This window comes from Armigeres subalbatus, chromosome 1, assembly GCF_024139115.2.
Source record: "Armigeres subalbatus isolate Guangzhou_Male chromosome 1, GZ_Asu_2, whole genome shotgun sequence".
Taxonomy (NCBI): Eukaryota; Metazoa; Arthropoda; class Insecta; order Diptera; family Culicidae; genus Armigeres; species Armigeres subalbatus.
The window spans coordinates 268,596,956-268,614,443 of record NC_085139.1 but is presented as its reverse complement, the minus strand read 5'-3'; the positions used below and the strand labels follow the sequence as shown (position 1 = coordinate 268,614,443).

Here is a 17,488-nt window from a genome sequence, read left to right as displayed (position 1 = left end):
GAGCTGCTTCCCGACCACTGACTAAACTGTAAACCGATGCGCACAAATGTCACGAGTGCTGCTACCTGTCCGACCGCTGATGATTCGCAGCTCCATCATCAATGACCGTCACTGAGGCCATTGATGCCGCTACTTACGCCATCGCCACGAAGAAAATTTCTGTAGTAAAAACCGTTTTCTGACAGCCACCGTCCAGAAAATCTCAAATGATATTGCTGCTGGCCGACCTCTCGATGATTTCCCGTTAAACGACAAGACTGCCTTAGCCTTACACTAGATAGAATGCGGATTTTCAGACAGCATGTCGATAAAACTGTTACTAAGGACAATGCATTGCTCAAGTAACTTAATCCTCTGGTCAGCCGCAAGTAGACCCTGTCTCGAGGGAACAAGCTTGCTTTTACAGCAAATCATTCTTGCGGTGCGGAAAGGGCCGTTTGGCCGAAACTCATTCGACCGGGAGCCGTTTGGCAGAATGTCACTAGGCACAACAAAACAATAGGCTGAAACCCATCTGACCGTGGGGGCAGCAGGGACCATGTCCAAGGGCTTGACGACCCCTCCCCAGCTATCTGTGAGTCAGGGGTTCTGTCTAGGAAGGTGGTGGGGTTAACAGGGGCGCTGTTAATTCCCTCCCAAAAACCACATATCCGCAAGCAAACCCTATCAAGCGATTGTGTGCCGCTTAAAGCATACAAGCCCCTAACCCTGAATCCCAAGGTGTCAGGCGACCCGTGCCGAGGGGATGAATGACCTGGGGGTGAAACAATTAGCCAGGTCGTTAACGGAGCCTGTGGAGGTTCCACAGACTGAGAGCTGCTTTGGCGGCAAGCGGGTGGCAGTGGGTGGTACCCACACACCCCCAAGTGGTGCACTTGCAGTGCAAGCGAATGGGAGTTGGGGGTGAGGGACCGAGTGTATGGGTGAGCACACAAGTAAGACTTGCATGGTACGCATGGTCGGTAGTGTTAGAATGACTGAAGTCTGGTGAGGCCTGACAGGAGTGTCGGGGGCAGAGACCTCTGCGGCACCTCAGAAGTAGGGGACACGAAAATCTCACTATGACTGGCAGGAGTGTTGTGGGGTTGATGCTTCTGCGGCACCTCAGAAATCGGAGACATGTAAGGTAAGTGGTGCCACCCCGTTGCAGGATGGGGAGACCACCACACTGGCTGAGGACTATCTGGGCTTCGAAATGTCAATAGGTGGGTGCTGCCTGCAAAGTACCTAACGGTGACCTGTTGGCAGTATCAAAGCCTGGGTAGGTGAGTGTTAGGCACGCCTGACGTGCCGGGTGTTCCACGCCCAAACGATGCACAGGAGGTGCACAGAGTGGATAAAATGGGAGATGGGGTATTATAACCCCCACTGAGTGAGTGACTGAATGTCAAAGAGAGTGGTGCACAAGTGGTGCAAGCGATTGGGACTGAATGTATGAGCGAGTACACAAGTTAGACTCGCATGGTACGTATGGTCAGAGTGGCTGCTTAGGCAGTAGTGTGATCCGGCTGTCAGGGACGGAATGAGTGAAGTCTCGCTAGGCCTGGCAGGAGTGTCAGGGGCAGATACCTCTGCGGCACCTCAGAAGTAGGGGACACGAAAGTCTCGCTATGACTGGCAGGAGTGTCGGGGGTTGATGCCTCTGCGGCACCTCAGAAATAGGAGACATGAAAGGGCCTGCCTCGTAGCTAAGGTAGGAGCGGCATAGGAACCATCAACCTATAGGGTCGCCTCCGGCTTGATGGACAAGTAGTGCCACCCCGTTGCACGACAGGGTGAACACCACACTGAGTGAGGACTGTCTATGTTGTGAGATGGCGGCATGGGGTACCCCCCTGCAGGGTGCCTGTTAGTCCCTTGCAGTCATTCAAGCGGCATAGGCAGGTGAGTGTTGGGGCACATTTGGTGCCAGTATGTTTTGTGCAAATGTGTTGCATGGGGAGTGTCGAAGAGTTGAGACGCATACGTGCACTTGTGTACGTCATGGAGGGGCGCAATGCCCAATAGTCATCCCCTGAAGTATTGCTTAATTGCGGGCCGGGGAATGACTGGAGAGGAAGGAGTTGGTTTTAGTGGGTCAGGAGTGGTGATCCCATCCCCACACTACCTGGGTTCGCCTGGGACGTCTAACTTCCCATTTCTCAATAATCATTTCTGATTTCTCACTTCTCACTGCGAAAAGTGAGATATTAGAAGTAAGAAATCATTGAAGTGAGAAGTGAAACGCATCGTCTCACTTCTCACTTCGTACTACTCACTTTCACAGTGAAAAGTGAGAAATGAGGATTGAGATATGAGAAGATAAACGTCTCACTTCTCACATCTCATTCATCATATAACTGCGAAAAGTGAGAAGTGCGAAATGATAAGTGGGTTATAATGGTTAAAAAGGACGGTTCCGGTAAAATTGATAAAAATATCCCATAAAAATAAGATTCCTTAATAAAGTTTGAAATTATTGAACATTAAGCCTTACATAAAGAATCACGTCTTCTAGCTTGAAAATGTTTTCCTCGGGTCAGCTAGCCAACAACTGCAATTGACCTCCTTCTTCCACCCCATTATTCCGCATCCAAAGCCAACGAGCAATGATTGCCCTTACCGTGGTGCTAGCAGTAACATCGCCCCCTTCCAGATTCGAATCCACCCTGTTATGCGCCGTCCATTCTACACGTTGCGACATGGTTACAAACCGGCTGACACCTCGTAAGTTTATTTTCCTGAATGTTGCGCGCTGCTGGCTGCCACTTTTTAAGCAAGATAGAACGGAACTTTTACGTCGCTGTTGTCGTGTTTCTGCCCTTTCGTTACGTACCAGAAGAGAACCATATAGAACTGCGAATGGTACACTTTGCGGAGAAACTAGCTTCATAGTTGGGAATCTGTTTAGCAGATCACTTCAGCAGAAGTGGACTATGTTGGGTCGTAAAAAAGTGGTTTTGAATGGAAAACTTTCGGCAGTTCGGTTATAAAGCAATGGATGAGATTTTTTTTTTTAAATCAGATTTGTTTGTGTGTGAGGTTGATGATGACGATGATGCACTTTGTGCAAACTTTTCACATTGTGATCATCTACACTTATTTTGCTACATTTCATTGCTCGTTCCATTAATTCCTTAGATTTAGAAGAACAGCTACAATCAAAATCTCCAGAACTTTGACTCGGGCTAAGAACTTTAATCTAATTCATATTTACAATTTGGAACATTGTTAAATTTACGATAGTTGGTGTCATTCAAATTTACGATCAAAGTGTCATTCACTGAAAGTCACGAAAAATAAAAATAAGCCATAAAATGGAGCACTTTTTAACGAGAAATGATCCGTCACTATTACTTTAACTCTGATTGTGCCTTTGCCTATGTTTTTGACTGTTACTCTTTCATATAAATTGACTCTAACTAAGACGTCAAATTAAACTTTGACTATGACTAAAATTCATTCAAACTCTGACTTTGAGTGTGATCTGGCTTTGAAACTGGCTGAGAAAAAATTAACACGATTTGAGACTTTGAATCGGAGGTGAACTTGAGGCTTATACTCGGATTGTTGCTTAGGCATTGATGCTGGCTTTTTCTAGTTTCTACTCGGAAGCCGACTATAAACAGGAATCGATATCGGAATAGAAATGTTATCGTTACAAAATGAGGCTTAAATTAAAATATAACAAGAGCGTCAACATTTGAAGAGCCCCTTCCTCCATCACAGGAGAAACAAGAATATTTCGTATGCCCGGCTGTTTTCCCATCGCCGTCACTTTACCACCTGTTAGTAACACCGAACTTCGAAAAGAGGTCTACATAATTGATGTAATCACCGCGATAATTTCATTGGCGGTGCTTTATTAGATTTACCAACTTCCTGCGTGTGCCACTTGTAACAAGAGCTGGCGGAGATCATCGAACGGATCGGTGGCGTGGCCTGGTGCGTATCGCCCCGCAGGTATCTAACCCAGAAAACGGTAGTCAAACTTTCACCAACTCGTTGTTGTTGTTGTTGCTGCTGTTGTCGGTCGGTTCAATTGTGGGAATTGGCAAATTAACTTTACCGTCGAATCGTGCAACCGGAAATTCCTTGAGGTGTGGAAGTTGCGGCCGCAGGCGGGGGTTGTTTGCTATAATTAATTTGCCCTCTGTTGCGCTGGGACGTCGTCTTATCTGGGCTGCAGTTCGAAACAGGTCAAGGAAAAAGACGTAGCTGTTGGGCAACTTTTCCCATAACGCTACTTCGGTCCCGGGTAGGGAATATAAAGTTTCAATAGCCTACGGCTGAATTGTTGCTAGACAGCCGAGACCTGAACAGGGATTGAACTCATCGGGGAAAGCTTAGCTAATCCACCTCTCTTCCTGAAGGGAAGCGGTGGGACAGTGTGGTGGTTTGAGGAATTCTTACCTAGCAGAGGCACAGCGTCCGAAGTGGCCGGCATGGTTTCCGCCACCATGTTGAGGAAGACAGTTAGTGACAGCAGAATGGTGACTCCTGGAAGTGGAAAAGAAAAATTTAAGAAAGGAGGTTAAATGATGAATCAATCAGAAATTAAAATATTCGTATAAAGTAACTGGTCGCAATTATTGACATGAAATAGATGGGAATAGTCAGCGTGCAAAAATATAATATTTAGCTTTTATTACTATTGTGGCCATGATCTTCTTTTTCTATGGCTCTACACTGTCTACATTCCAACTGGAATTTGGCCTACTTTCCAACTTTGTATTGTATTAGCATTTCCTCAGTCAATAATTGAAATCTTTTCTATGCCCGCCATTGCAGTATGTATCTTATGTGGTGTACTTGCCATGGATATACTATTCCCAGGGAGTCGATAATGTTTTTCACCCGAAATAATCCTAGATTGGACCGAGAATCTAACTCTTTATCTCCGGATTAGCAATCCTACGCCTAACTAGGCTAACTGGAGACGAATGTGCCATAAGTATCCCATAGTTGAACATTGGACTCAGTTCTTTGCCTGCATAATATTCATTAAAAATTAAAGACATTTTGAAAATAATGCAGATTTCTAGAAATCAATTTGTTTTTAGTTTGAAAACGACCTAAACAAAGTACATTTTTTTAAAGCAATGCACCATGCGTCTCCATCCGTTATTATGGTTTTAAGGGGCCCCATACACGCTCCGACATGTTGTACAACTTTGACTTCGCCCCCAAGTTTGAGCGACCAATTCAGTTTGTACAACCGTCTGACAAACAATTGGTAGAACCAAAACTCTAACAAACGTAATATTTCGTCATTTTCTTTGTGTATACGATGATGTGTTTGCAACCATGGTGCTTTTTCACGAATACTTAATTGAATTGGATTGGAGTGCAATTAGATTGGATTTAAATTGAAATGGGATTAGAATTAGATTGGTTGTGGATTGGTTTGAATTTTATTGGAACGTGATTGGCATATTATTGGAATTTTAGTGATGATGGATTGGAATGCGATTGAAATTTGTTTAGAGTAGGAATTAAATTTTATTGTGATTGGATTGGAATTGGATATGAATTGTATTGGAGTCGGATTTTCACAGTCCATACAGAAATTCCTACAGATGCTCCTCCCGGAATGTATCCGGAAGTTCTTGCAGAAATTTTCTCTCAGAATTGCTCCCGAAATTCCTCGGAAAGTTCCTTCCGGAATTTGTCAGGAAGTTCCTTCCGAAAGTTCTTCCCGATATTCCTCCATAGGTTCCTCCCAGAATTCATCCGGAAGTGCCTCCCGTAATTGCTCCGGAAGTTCCTCCGAAAAATAAAATTTGATCGTTCCAAGTTCAAGTTCCTCCTGGAATTCCTCGGAAGCTCCCCCAGGAATTCCTCCGGATTCTTCCAGTGCCTCCACCTTTTGGGACTCCACCAGAAGTTTTTCCCGGAATTCCTCTGAAAGTTACTTCTGGAATTCCTCCGGAAGTTCCTTCTGGAATTCCTCTGCAAGTTCCTTCTAGAATCCCTCCGGAAGTTCCATTCGGAATTCCTTCATGGGTTCTTCCCGTAACTCCTCCCGGAATCACTCCAGAAATTCTGGCCAGAATTCTTCAGATTTCTCAGAATTCATGATTTCTCCGGATGTTCCTCTACGATTTTTTCGGGAAGCTCCTCCCGGAATTCCTCGGGTAGTTCCTCCCAGAATTCCTCCAAAAGTTCTTCCCGGAATTCCTCGAGAAGTTCCTCCCAGAATTCCTCTGGAAATACCTCCAGAAGTTCCTCTCGGAACTTATTCCGGAAGTTCTTGCCAGAATTCCTCAGAAAGCTCTTCCCGGAATTCCACCGGAAGTTCCTCCAAGAATTGCTCCAGAAACAAAATGTTGAATAATATGTTAGAAATATGCTTTTGAACTGAAATCTAGAATCTAAAGGTTCGGAAGCCTCTGTTTAAGAGTCATGAAGGTTTTTTTTTTTCAGAAGAGCTTGGTTGCTTCGTTGCAGGAGGATTAGAAGCATCCTTCTACGCTTCTCGGAAGCCGTCTTTCAAGCAGCTCGAAGGCCTCCTTTCAAGATGTTCAGAAGCTTTCATTTCGAAAGGTTCGGAAGTCTCCCTTCAAGAGGCTTGGAAGCCCGTAAGCCACGTTTTAAGAGGGTAGGAAGCCTTGTTACAAAAAGCTCGAAAGCCTCCTTTTAAGAGACTTGGGAGCCTCCTTTCAAGAGGCTTGGGAGCCTCCTTTCAAGAGGCTTGGGAGCCTCCTTCCAAGAGGCTTGGGAGCCTCCTTTCAAGAGGCTCTTGGGAGCCTCCTTTCAAGAGGCTCTTGGGAGCCTCCTTTCAAGAGGCTCTTGGGAGCCTCCTTTCAAGAGGCTCTTGGGAGCCTCCTTTCAAGAGGCTCTTGGGAGCCTCCTTTCAAGAGGCTCTTGGGAGCCTCCTTTCAAGAGGCTCTCGGGAGCCTCCTTTCAAGAGGCTTGGGAGCCTCCTTTCAAGAGGCTCTTGGGAGCCTCCTTTCAAGAGGCTCTTGGGAGCCTCCTTTCAAGAGGCTCTTGGGAGCCTCCTTTCAAGAGGCTCTTGGGAGCCTCCTTTCAAGAGGCTCTTGGGAGCCTCCTTTCAAGAGGCTCTTGGGAGCCTCCTTTCAAGAGGCTCCTGGGGCCTCCTTTCAAGAGGCTCTGGGGCCTCCTTTCAAGAGGCTCTTGGGAGCCTCCTTTCAAGAGGCTCTTGGGAGCCTTCTTTCAAGAGGCTCTTGGGAGCCTCCTTTCAAGAGGCTCTTGGGAGCCTCCTTTCAAGAGGCTCTTGGGAGCCTCCTTTCAAGAGGCTCTTGAGAGCCTCCTTTCAAGAGGCTCTTGGGAGCCTCCTTTCAAGAGGCTCTTGAAAGCCTCCTTTCGAGAGGCTCGGAAGCCTCCTTTCGAGAGGCTCGGAAGCCTCCTTTCAAGAGGCTCGAAAGCCTCCTTTCAAGAGACTCGGAAGCCTCCTTTCAAGAGGCTCGGAAGCCTCCTTTCAAGAGGCTCGGAAGCCTCCTTTCAAGAGGCTCGGAAGCCTCCTTTCAAGAGGCTCAGAGCCTCCTTTCAAGAGGCTCAGGAAGCCTCCTTTCAAGAGGCTCAGAAGCCTCCTTTCAAGAGGCTCAGAAGCCTCCTTTCAAGAGGCTCAGGCCTCCTTTCAAGAGGCTCAGAAGCCTCCTTTCAAGAGGCTCAGAAGCCTCCTTTCAAGAGGCTCAGAGCCTCCTTTCAAGAGGCTCAGGAAGCCTCCTTTCAAGAGGCTCAGAAGCCTCCTTTCAAGAGGCTCAGAAGCCTCCTTTCAAGAGGCTCAGAAGCCTCCTTTCAAGAGGCTCAGAAGCCTCCTTTCAAGAGGCTCAGAGCCTCCTTTCAAGAGGCTCAGAAGCCTCCTTTCAAGAGGCTCAGGCCTCCTTTCAAGAGGCTCAGAAGCCTCCTTTCAAGAGGCTCAGAAGCCTCCTTTCAAGAGGCTCAGAAGCCTCCTTTCAAGAGGCTCAGGAAGCCTCCTTTCAAGAGGCTCAGAGCCTCCTTTCAAGAGGCTCAGAAGCCTCCTTTCAAGAAGCTCAGTAGCCTCCTTTCAAGAGACTCGGAAGCCTCCTTTCAAGAGGCTTGGAAGTATCCTTTCAAGAGGCTCGGAAGCCTCCTTTCATGAGGCTCGGAAGCCTTTTTTCAAGATGCTTGGAAGCCTCCTTTCATGTGGCTCGAAAACTCCTTTCAAGAGGCTCGGAAGTCTCATTTCAAGAGGCTCGGAAGCCTACTTTCAAGAAGCTCGGAAGCCTCTTTCAAGAGGCTCAGAAGCCTCCTTTCAAGAGGCTCCAGGAAGCCTCCTTTCAAGAGGCTCAGGAAGCCTCCTTTCAAGAGGCTCAGAAGCCTCCTTTCAAGAGGCTCAAGCCTCCTTTCAAGAGGCTCAGAAGCCTCCTTTCAAGAGGCTCAGAAGCCTCCTTTCAAGAGGCTCAGAAGCCTCCTTTCAAGAGGCTCAGAAGCCTCCTTTCAAGAGGCTCAGGCCTCCTTTCAAGAGGCTCAGAAGCCTCCTTTCAAGAGGCTCAGGCCTCCTTTCAAGAGGCTCGAAGCCTCCTTTCAAGAGAGCTCAGAAGCCTCCTTTCAAGAGGCTCAGGCCTCCTTTCAAGAGGCTCAGAAGCCTCCTTTCAAGAGGCTCAGAAGCCTCCTTTCAAGAGGCTCAGAAGCCTCCTTTCAAGAGGCTCAGGAAGCCTCCCTTTCAAGAGGCTCAGAAGCCTCCTTTCAAGAGGCTCAGAAGCCTCCTTTCAAGAGGCTCCAGCCTCCTTTCAAGAGGCTCAGGCCTCCTTTCAAGAGGCTCAGAAGCCTCCTTTCAAGAGGCTCAGGAAGCCTCCTTTCAAGAGGCTCAGAGCCTCCTTTCAAGAGGCTCAGAAGCCTCCTTTCAAGAGGCTCAGAGCCTCCTTTCAAGAGGCTCAGAAGCCTCCTTTCAAGAGGCTCAGAAGCCTCCTTTCAAGAGGCCCGGAAGCCTCCTTTCAAGAGGCTCAGAGCCTCCTTTCAAGAGGCTCAGAAGCCTCCTTTCAAGAGGCTCAGAAGCCTCCTTTCAAGAGGCTCGGAAGCCTCCTTTCAAGAGGCTCGGAAGCCTCCTTTCAAGAGGCTCGGAAGCCTCCTTTCAAGAGGCTTGGGAGCCTCCTTTCAAGAGGCTTGGGAGCCTCCTTTCAAGAGGCTTGGGAGCCTCCTTTCAAGAGGCTTGGGAGCCTCCTTTCAAGAGGCTTGGGAGCCTCCTTTCAAGAGGCTTGGGAGCCTCCTTTCAAGAGGCTTGGGAGCCTCCTTTCAAGAGGCTTGGGAGCCTCCTTTCAAGAGGCTTGGGAGCCTCCATTCAAGAGGCTTGGGAGCCTCCTTTCAAGAGGCTTGGGAGCCTCCTTTCAAGAGGCTTGGGAGCCTCCTTTCTAGAGACTTGGAAGCCTCCTTTCAAGAGGCTCAGGAAGCCTACTTTCAAGAGGCTCAGGAAGCCTCATTTCAAGAGGCTCAGAAGCCTACTTTCAAGATGCTCAGAAGCCTGCTTTCAAGAGGCTCAAAAGCCTCCTTTCAAGAGGCTCTGAAGCCTCCTTTCAAGAGGCTCGGAAGCCTCTTTTCAAGAGGCTCAGAAGCCTCCTTTCAAGAGGCTCAGGCCTCCTTTCAAGAGGCTCAGGAAGCCTCCTTTCAAGAGGCTCAGAGCCTCCTTTCAAGAGGCTCGGAAGCCTCCTTTCAAGAGGCTCAGAAGCCTCCTTTCAAGAGGCTCAGAAGCCTCCTTTCAAGAGGCTCAGGAAGCCTCCTTTCAAGAGGCTCAGGAAGCCTCCTTTCAAGAGGCTCAGAAGCCTCCTTTCAAGAGGCTCGGAAGCCTCCTTTCAAGAGGCTCAGAAGCCTCCTTTCAAGAGGCTCAGAAGCCTCCTTTCAAGAGGCTCAGAAGCCTCCTTTCAAGAGGCTCAGAAGCCTCCTTTCAAGAGGCTCAAGCCTCCTTTCAAGAGGCTCAGAAGCCTCCTTTCAAGAGGCTCAGAAGCCTCCTTTCAAGAGGCTCAAGCCTCCTTTCAAGAGGCTCAGAAGCCTCCTTTCAAGAGGCTCAGAAGCCTCCTTTCAAGAGGCTCGGAAGCCTCCTTTCAAGAGGCTCAGAAGCCTCCTTTCAAGAGGCTCAGAAGCCTCCTTTCAAGAGGCTCGGAAGCCTCCTTTCAAGAGGCTCAGAGCCTCCTTTCAAGAGGCTCAGAAGCCTCCTTTCAAGAGGCTCGGAAGCCTCCTTTCAAGAGGCTCAGAGCCTCCTTTCAAGAGGCTCAGAAGCCTCCTTTCAAGAGGCTCAGAAGCCTCCTTTCAAGAGGCCTGGAAGCCTCCTTTCAAGAGGCTCAGAGCCTCCTTTCAAGAGGCTCAGGAGCCTCCTTTCAAGAGGCTCAGAAGCCTCCTTTCAAGAGGCTCGGAAGCCTCCTTTCAAGAGGCTCAGAAGCCTCCTTTCAAGAGGCTCGGAAGCCTCCTTTCAAGAGGCTCAAGCCTCCTTTCAAGAGGCTCAGAAGCCTCCTTTCAAGAGGCTCAGAAGCCTCCTTTCAAGAGGCTCAGAAGCCTCCTTTCAAGAGGCTCAGAGCCTCCTTTCAAGAGGCTCAGAAGCCTCCTTTCAAGAGGCTCAGAGCCTCCTTTCAAGAGGCTTGGGGAGCCTCCTTTCAAGAGGCTTGGAAGCCTCCTTTCAAGAGGCTTGGGAGCCTCCTTTCAAGAGGCTTGGAAGCCTCCTTTCAAGAGGCTTGGGAGCCTCCTTTCAAGAGGCTTGGAAGCCTCCTTTCAAGAGGCTTGGAAGCCTCCTTTCAAGAGGCTTGGAAGCCTCTTTTCAAGATTCTTGGGAGCCTCCTTTCAAGAGGCTTGGGAGCCTCCTTTCAAGAGGCCTGGAAGCCTCCTTTCAAGAGGCTCAGGAAGCCTCCTTTCAAGAGGCTCAGAGCCTCCTTTCAAGAGGCTCAGAGCCTCCTTTCAAGAGGCCCAGCCTCAGAAGCCTCCTTTCAAGAGGCTCAGGAAGCCTCCTTTCAAGAGGCTCAAGCCTCCTTTCAAGAGGCTCAGAAGCCTCCTTCAAGAGGCTCAGGCCTCCTTTCAAGAGGCTCAAGCCTCCTTTCAAGAGGCTCGGAAGCCTCCTTTCAAGAGGCTCAGAAGCCTCCTTTCAAGAGGCTCCAGAGCCCAGCCCTTTCAAGAGGCTGGAAGCCTCCTTTCAAGAGGCTCAGAGCCTCCTTTCAAGAGGCTCAGAGCCTCCTTTCAAGAGGCTCAGGAAGCCTCCTTTCAAGAGGCTCAGGAAGCCTCCTTTCAAGAGGCTCAGAAGCCTCCTTTCAAGAGGCTCAGAGCCTCCTTTCAAGAGGCTCAGAGCCTCCTTTCAAGAGGCTCAGAGCCTCCTTTCAAGAGGCTCAGGAAGCCTCCTTTCAAGAGGCTCAGGAGCCTCCTTTCAAGAGCTCAGAAGCCTCCTTTCAAGAGGCTCAGGAGCCTCCTTTCAAGAGGCTTGGAAGCCTCCTTTCAAGAGGCTCAGGAGCCTCCTTTCAAGAGGCTTGGAAGCCTCCTTTCAAGAGGCTCAGGAGCCTCCTTTCAAGAGGCTCAGGAAGCCTCCTTTCAAGAGGCTCAGAAGCCTCCTTTCAAGAGGCTCAGAGCCTCCTTTCAAGAGGCTTGAAGCCTCCTTTCAAGAGGCTCAGGAGCCTCCTTTCAAGAGGCTTGGAAGCCTCCTTTCAAGAGGCTCAGAGCCTCCTTTCAAGAGGCTCAGAAGCCTCCTTTCAAGAGGCTTGGAAGCCTCCTTTCAAGAGGCTTGGAAGCCTCCTTTCAAGAGGCTTGGAAGCCTCCTTTCAAGAGGCTCAGAAGCCTCCTTTCAAGAGGCTCAGGAAGCCTCCTTTCAAGAGGCTCAGAGCCTCCTTTCAAGAGGCTCAGAAGCCTCCTTTCAAGAGGCTCAGGAAGCCTCCTTTCAAGAGGCTCGGAAGCCTCCTTTCAAGAGGCTCAGAAGCCTCCTTTCAAGAGGCTCAGAAGCCTCCTTTCAAGAGGCTCAAGCCTCCTTTCAAGAGGCTCAAGCCTCCTTTCAAGAGGCTCAGAGCCTCCTTTCAAGAGGCTCAGGAAGCCTCCTTTCAAGAGGCTCAGAGCCTCCTTTCAAGAGGCTCAGAGCCTCCTTTCAAGAGGCTCAGGCCTCCTTTCAAGAGGCCTGGAAGCCTCCTTTCAAGAGGCTCAGAAGCCTCCTTTCAAGAACTCAGAAGCCTCCTTTCAAGAGGCTCAGAAGCCTCCTTTCAAGAGGCTCAGAAGCCTCCTTTCAAGAGGCTCAGAAGCCTCCTTTCAAGAGGCTCAGAAGCCTCCTTTCAAGAGGCTCAGAAGCCTCCTTTCAAGAGGCTCAGAGCCTCCTTTCAAGAGGCTCAGAAGCCTCCTTTCAAGAGGCTCAGAGCCTCCTTTCAAGAGGCTCAGAAGCCTCCTTTCAAGAGGCTCAGAAGCCTCCTTTCAAGAGGCTCAGGAAGCCTCCTTTCAAGAGGCTCAGAAGCCTCCTTTCAAGAGGCTCAGAAGCCTCCTTTCAAGAGGCCTGGAAGCCTCCTTTCAAGAGGCTCAGGCCTCCTTTCAAGAGGCTCAGAAGCCTCCTTTCAAGAGGCTCTGGAAGCCTCCTTTCAAGAGGCTCAGAAGCCTCCTTTCAAGAGGCTCAGAAGCCTCCTTTCAAGAGGCTCAGGCCTCCTTTCAAGAGGCTCGGAAGCCCTCCCTTTCAAGAGGCTCCAAGCCTCCTTTCAAGAGGCTCAGAAGCCTCCTTTCAAGAGCTCAAGCCTCCTTCAAGAGGCCCGGAAGCCTCCTTCAAGAGGCTCAAAGCCTCCTTTCAAGAGGCTCAAGCCTCCTTTCAAGAGGCTCAAGCCTCCTTTCAAGAGGCTCAAGCCTCCTTCAAGAGGCTCGGAAGCTCCTTCAAGAGCCTCCTTTCAAGAGGCTCAGAGCCTCCTTTCAAGAGGCTCAAGCCTCATTTCAAGAGGCTCAGAAGCCTACTTTCAAGATGCTCAGAAGCCTCTTCAAGCGGCTCGGAAGCCTCCTTTCAAGAGGCTCCGAACCCACCTTTCAAGAGGCCCGGAAGCCTCCTTTCAAGAGGCCCAGAAGCATCCCTTCCAGAGGCTCAGAAGCCTCCTTTCAAGAGGCTCAGAAGCCTCCTTTCAAGAGGCTCAAGCCTCCTTTCAAGAGGCTCAGGAAGCCTCCTTTCAAGAGGCTCAGGAAGCCTCCTTTCAAGAGGCTCAGAAGCCTCCTTTCAAGAGGCTCGGAAGCCTCCATTCAAGAGGCTCAGAAGCCTCCTTTCAAGAGGCTCGGAAGCCTCCTTTCAAGAGGCTCGGAAGCCTCCTTTCAAGAGGCTCGGAAGCCTCCTTTCAAGAGGCTCGGAAGCCTCCTTTCAAGAGGCTCGGAAGCCTCCTTTCAAGAGGCTCGAAACCCCCTTTTCAAGAGGCTGCCCACCGCATGACTAAAGTTGCTAACATATTGCTCATTTATTTCACATTCTATTATTTTTTAACTATAACCCAAAAGGCCAAGGTCTTCCGAAAAGAATAACAAATAAGTGGAAGTCGGCCTACAACGGGCTCCAGAAGAAACTGAGATTAAAAAAGATTCAAACCCGCACCAAATGTGTCACGTACAAAAGCTCATAAGACCCATAGTCTTCCACACTCCACAGTCATGATCAGTACTGTAATTTCTCATTTTCAATGAGAGATGTCACGCGATGTTTACATATCTGCCGCTTTCAATATCTATATAAACGCGAAGGATGAATGGCATGCTACGAAAAATCTCAAAAAATATTTGTTCCGTGACAGGGCATGAAAGTGTGCAATATTTGCTTTATTTTTGTGCTTATTACCAGTTTCAACTCGGTGAATCAAAGGAGTATGATTAATTTATCGACTAGCTACTATTATTCGCATATATCTATTAAAATAACTTAGAAATTTTAATTTTGAAATAAAGCACAACAACCTTTCATGACTGCCTTTCATGCGAATTTGATCAAAGAACCCACGGTTCTTTCATTTGGTCGCCTGAAATAGAAAAAGGAGTTTTCCTCTCTGTCGTATGACGATCACGACCTTTTCCAGTACTGGCCATGATACTTGGACCATGCTCGGGGAGGACTTGCGACCGCTCGGAGTATTCGAGAGACGGGTGCTTTAGACCATACTTGACGGTGTGCCAGAAGACGGTGTGTGGCGGTGAAGAATGAACCACGAGCTATCCGGGGAAGGGTACGATGGGCAGGGCATGATGCAAGAATTCCGGACAGCAACTCTGCAAAGATGATGTTCGCTTCCGATCTGGCAGGTACAAGACGGCGTGTAGCACAGCGATCGAGGTGGGCTGATCAGGTACAGAACGACTTGGCGAGCGTGGTGCATTTTTGAGGGTGGAGAGATGCGGCTTCGAATCGTTTATTGTGGCGTTAAATTGTTGATTTAGTGTTATTGGTTTAAATCTAAGAAAAATAAAGGAATGAATGTGAGTCTAATTTATTTTTCAATTTTTGTAGTTATTGGACTACAACGACAACGACTTGGTTATGTGAACAGGAAAGTAATGTTTTCTAAAAATCATAAAAGGTAAGTTCGACAGATCAATAATTTTATTCAATTATTCATTCCCCGTACTAATAGCTCCACTAGTTTGGTTACCTTTCTGAACAAATAACACTACTACCACCCAGTGCTGCAAATTTAAAAACTTTGTTTGCGTCGCAATCATCCTAATTTGACCTACTGGCTACTCGATTGGCATTGTAGCTCCTGTTTTTTGTTTTCAACTGAATTCTCTGTTTACAATTGAATCCATCACAACAGGAGCAACCGTTGCGTTGGCATTGCGTTTGCAAAATGGGATTGACCTCAATTTAATGACGACGGTTCGTTCGTTACAGCAGAGTTGACTTACTGAATGGGCTTTTACTTTTGCAGCCCTTGATGGATCTGGCATGGGACCGACCGACTGTCAACTCTGTCTCGATGGGTTGGTATTTTTTTGGTATGTGGATGTTACACTTGATGTATTCATTTTCGGTGGATTTATTTTTTGCCGTTGGACCACGTGTGGAATGATTATGGCAGTTTTCCCTGGAAGCGTTCATTATGATGAGCATGAGGTTGTAAAAAAGTGGTCGTGGGATCTATTTATAGGCAAGTACGATTGATCCCTATAGAACATTAATTGCAATTGGTTCACCATGGTTCACAAAAGTATATTTTATTTTTTCTGTTAATTACATGAAAAAGCTGACTGAACGACGGAAAACATACAATCTCTGATCCGCAAGTTACGCATATTTCCGACTACAATTGGGCGAGACGATTTCACCGGAACAGTTAGTTCATAATGACAATACGCTGCTGTAACAAAGCAAATGCAGCTTTAATCTTTTAATTGTTCTGCAGATTAAAAACACAGCAAGCTGATGATAAATCACAATTGTTGCAAATCAGGCGAATCGCGTGTGAATTCAATTTAAAAAACATTAGGGGGATTCACTTAACGGCGTAGGTTGCTGTGTATCTGTTTATGGAAATGTTTCATAGGCGATTTGAAATATGTCCCTTGTGATTGAGTGTGAAACATTTCTATAATCAGATACGCAGCGACCTACGCCGTTAAGTGTATACCCCTATTAATCCTTCAGGGGTACAAATATTCAAAACCAGCGTTAGGCAAGAGAACACACCACTTTTTTTAATTTTCGTTTGATTGTCTTCCAAAAATTAATGGTGACCGATTTTATCTTTTTGGCATAAATACGTCCACAGTGCAGAGCGTGAACACATGTGGAGGCGCGTGGTACATCATTAAAGTTGTTTTACATCGTATCGTTAGATCTTCCATCTAAATGTTAGTTTTAAATGCATTCCTAGCTGTTGTTTGATTACATCTATCTCAATCACGTAAAATTGAGGCGTTTTGCTCCAGGAATCTCTCCTCTGATATATGGAAAACTTCCTTGAGTTGAAAAGAAAACACATAAATAATAAGCTTCCGAAAAAAATCACTCAGAAATGCACTTCTTCCTCGAGCCACAAACATTATAAGGTATAGGAAAAGGAAAACGAACCCAAGTAAATACCCCACAGAAGTAGGTGTGTAGTAGCAAGTAAGCTCACAAGCAGCTTCTCCACACTTACGATCCAAAAACATCGACTTGGAGCCTGCCATACATCGGCAGATCCATCTACGTATTATATATGAGCCAGGGCATATCGGTCGACGTGTAACGATTTATATCGAGCATTGTTTGCCGAACGTGTTCGCACACAAATTGAGTAGTTTGCAGATGATATAACCTCTCGCATCGTCTGCCCAAGGGTACACAGAATGTTCACTTTCCGGCTCCGGGGCTGACTTTCTTCCAGCAACCGAAGGCAATCTCCTCACCGTATGCGTCGCGCCGCGCCGTAGTCGGGCATTCTTCTTAAGAAAGTGCCAATGAGGCTGCAGCAAGGCACGGCAGGTGCCGAAACAAGCGAGGAAGCACCAGTACGTGTAATGCAAGTTGACATAAACAACTCCCTCCCCTCCCGGGCGATAAGAAGCCAATGGGGGTGGAAAGGAAGAGAGGCTGCATACTAGCAAAAGGTGGAACATTGTCTGTGCTTTGGTAGTTCGACTTGTTGGAAGATTATTCGCATCCTTACGAAGCACCATGTTGGGATCCAACGGCAGTCTACTTTGTGATGAATTGGAAAATTTTATGCGATTGGTTTTCCTTGGCATCCTTCTTGGGTGGAAGCATAAATCAATCATAAAGTCAAGTAGGTGAGCTGAGAATTTCAATTTCTCGAAGAAAATCACTATAACAACAACATTTTCCCATTGAATAGCACCTCGTGTTCTACATCTAATCCCCTCGGGCTTGCATACTGATCCGAACAAGAAAGCACAATCCAGAAACTAAAACAAGCAAGTTAATTGCAAAAATTTAGATCCGAGAGCCAGAACCGAAATGAAATTGTGTTGCCTATCTTGCAGGCAAACTGCGCTTGCCGTCTTCCAAGGAAACTTTTCCTACTGTCGAAGAAAACTAGCATTGCAAATTGCATTCTCATTCCGCCGCACGGGCGAAGGGCCACTGCAGCCAAAAAGTTCCCATTTGTTTATTTATTCAGCGAGAAGGATTCATTTTAATTTTTGGAACAGTTTCAACCGAGCCCAGGGAAACAATGGAGTGATGTATGGGAGCAACCTCGGGTCCAAGACCGAGTTCTGCCTACTTTTGGGAAGGAACACCAGCTATGTCGGGGGAGTTTCTTCTTTCTCACCATGCCACAAACCGAAAACCAGAACAATAGATCACAAACGAGAGGGCAGTCCTTCGCGTTCCACCAACACTACCACTTTGAACACCACCACCATTACAACCGGAGAAGGACTCTTGCTGCTATGAATAATGGCGACACAGTGGTCGTAAATTTGGACCTGAACGAGCCTTCGGTTTCGGATCCCTTGGTTGGATGTGACACAATAATGGCGGCCGGAAGAATCGAATCGGAAAATGGCACACAGGGTTTTGTTTTGCTTAATTGCTTGACCTTTCTCGCTCGGGCTCCGGGCCCGAACGAGGCGGAAGCTGGGGAAGAAGCGTGGGTTTTTGGACGTGGCATCTGTGTTC

General features: G+C 47.8%; 1 protein-coding gene across 1 annotated transcript in view; it reads right to left on the bottom strand.

Annotated features, from left to right (window-relative positions):
- The window catches only part of LOC134207303 (neuronal acetylcholine receptor subunit alpha-7-like), a 213,159-nt gene that overhangs the window by 16,495 nt on the left and 179,176 nt on the right, over window positions 1-17,488 (bottom strand). The window contains exon 6 of the mRNA XM_062683025.1: window positions 4,393-4,479. Coding sequence (XP_062539009.1) covers window positions 4,393-4,479 — 87 coding nt within the window. The remainder of the gene's footprint in view (window positions 1-4,392; window positions 4,480-17,488) is intronic.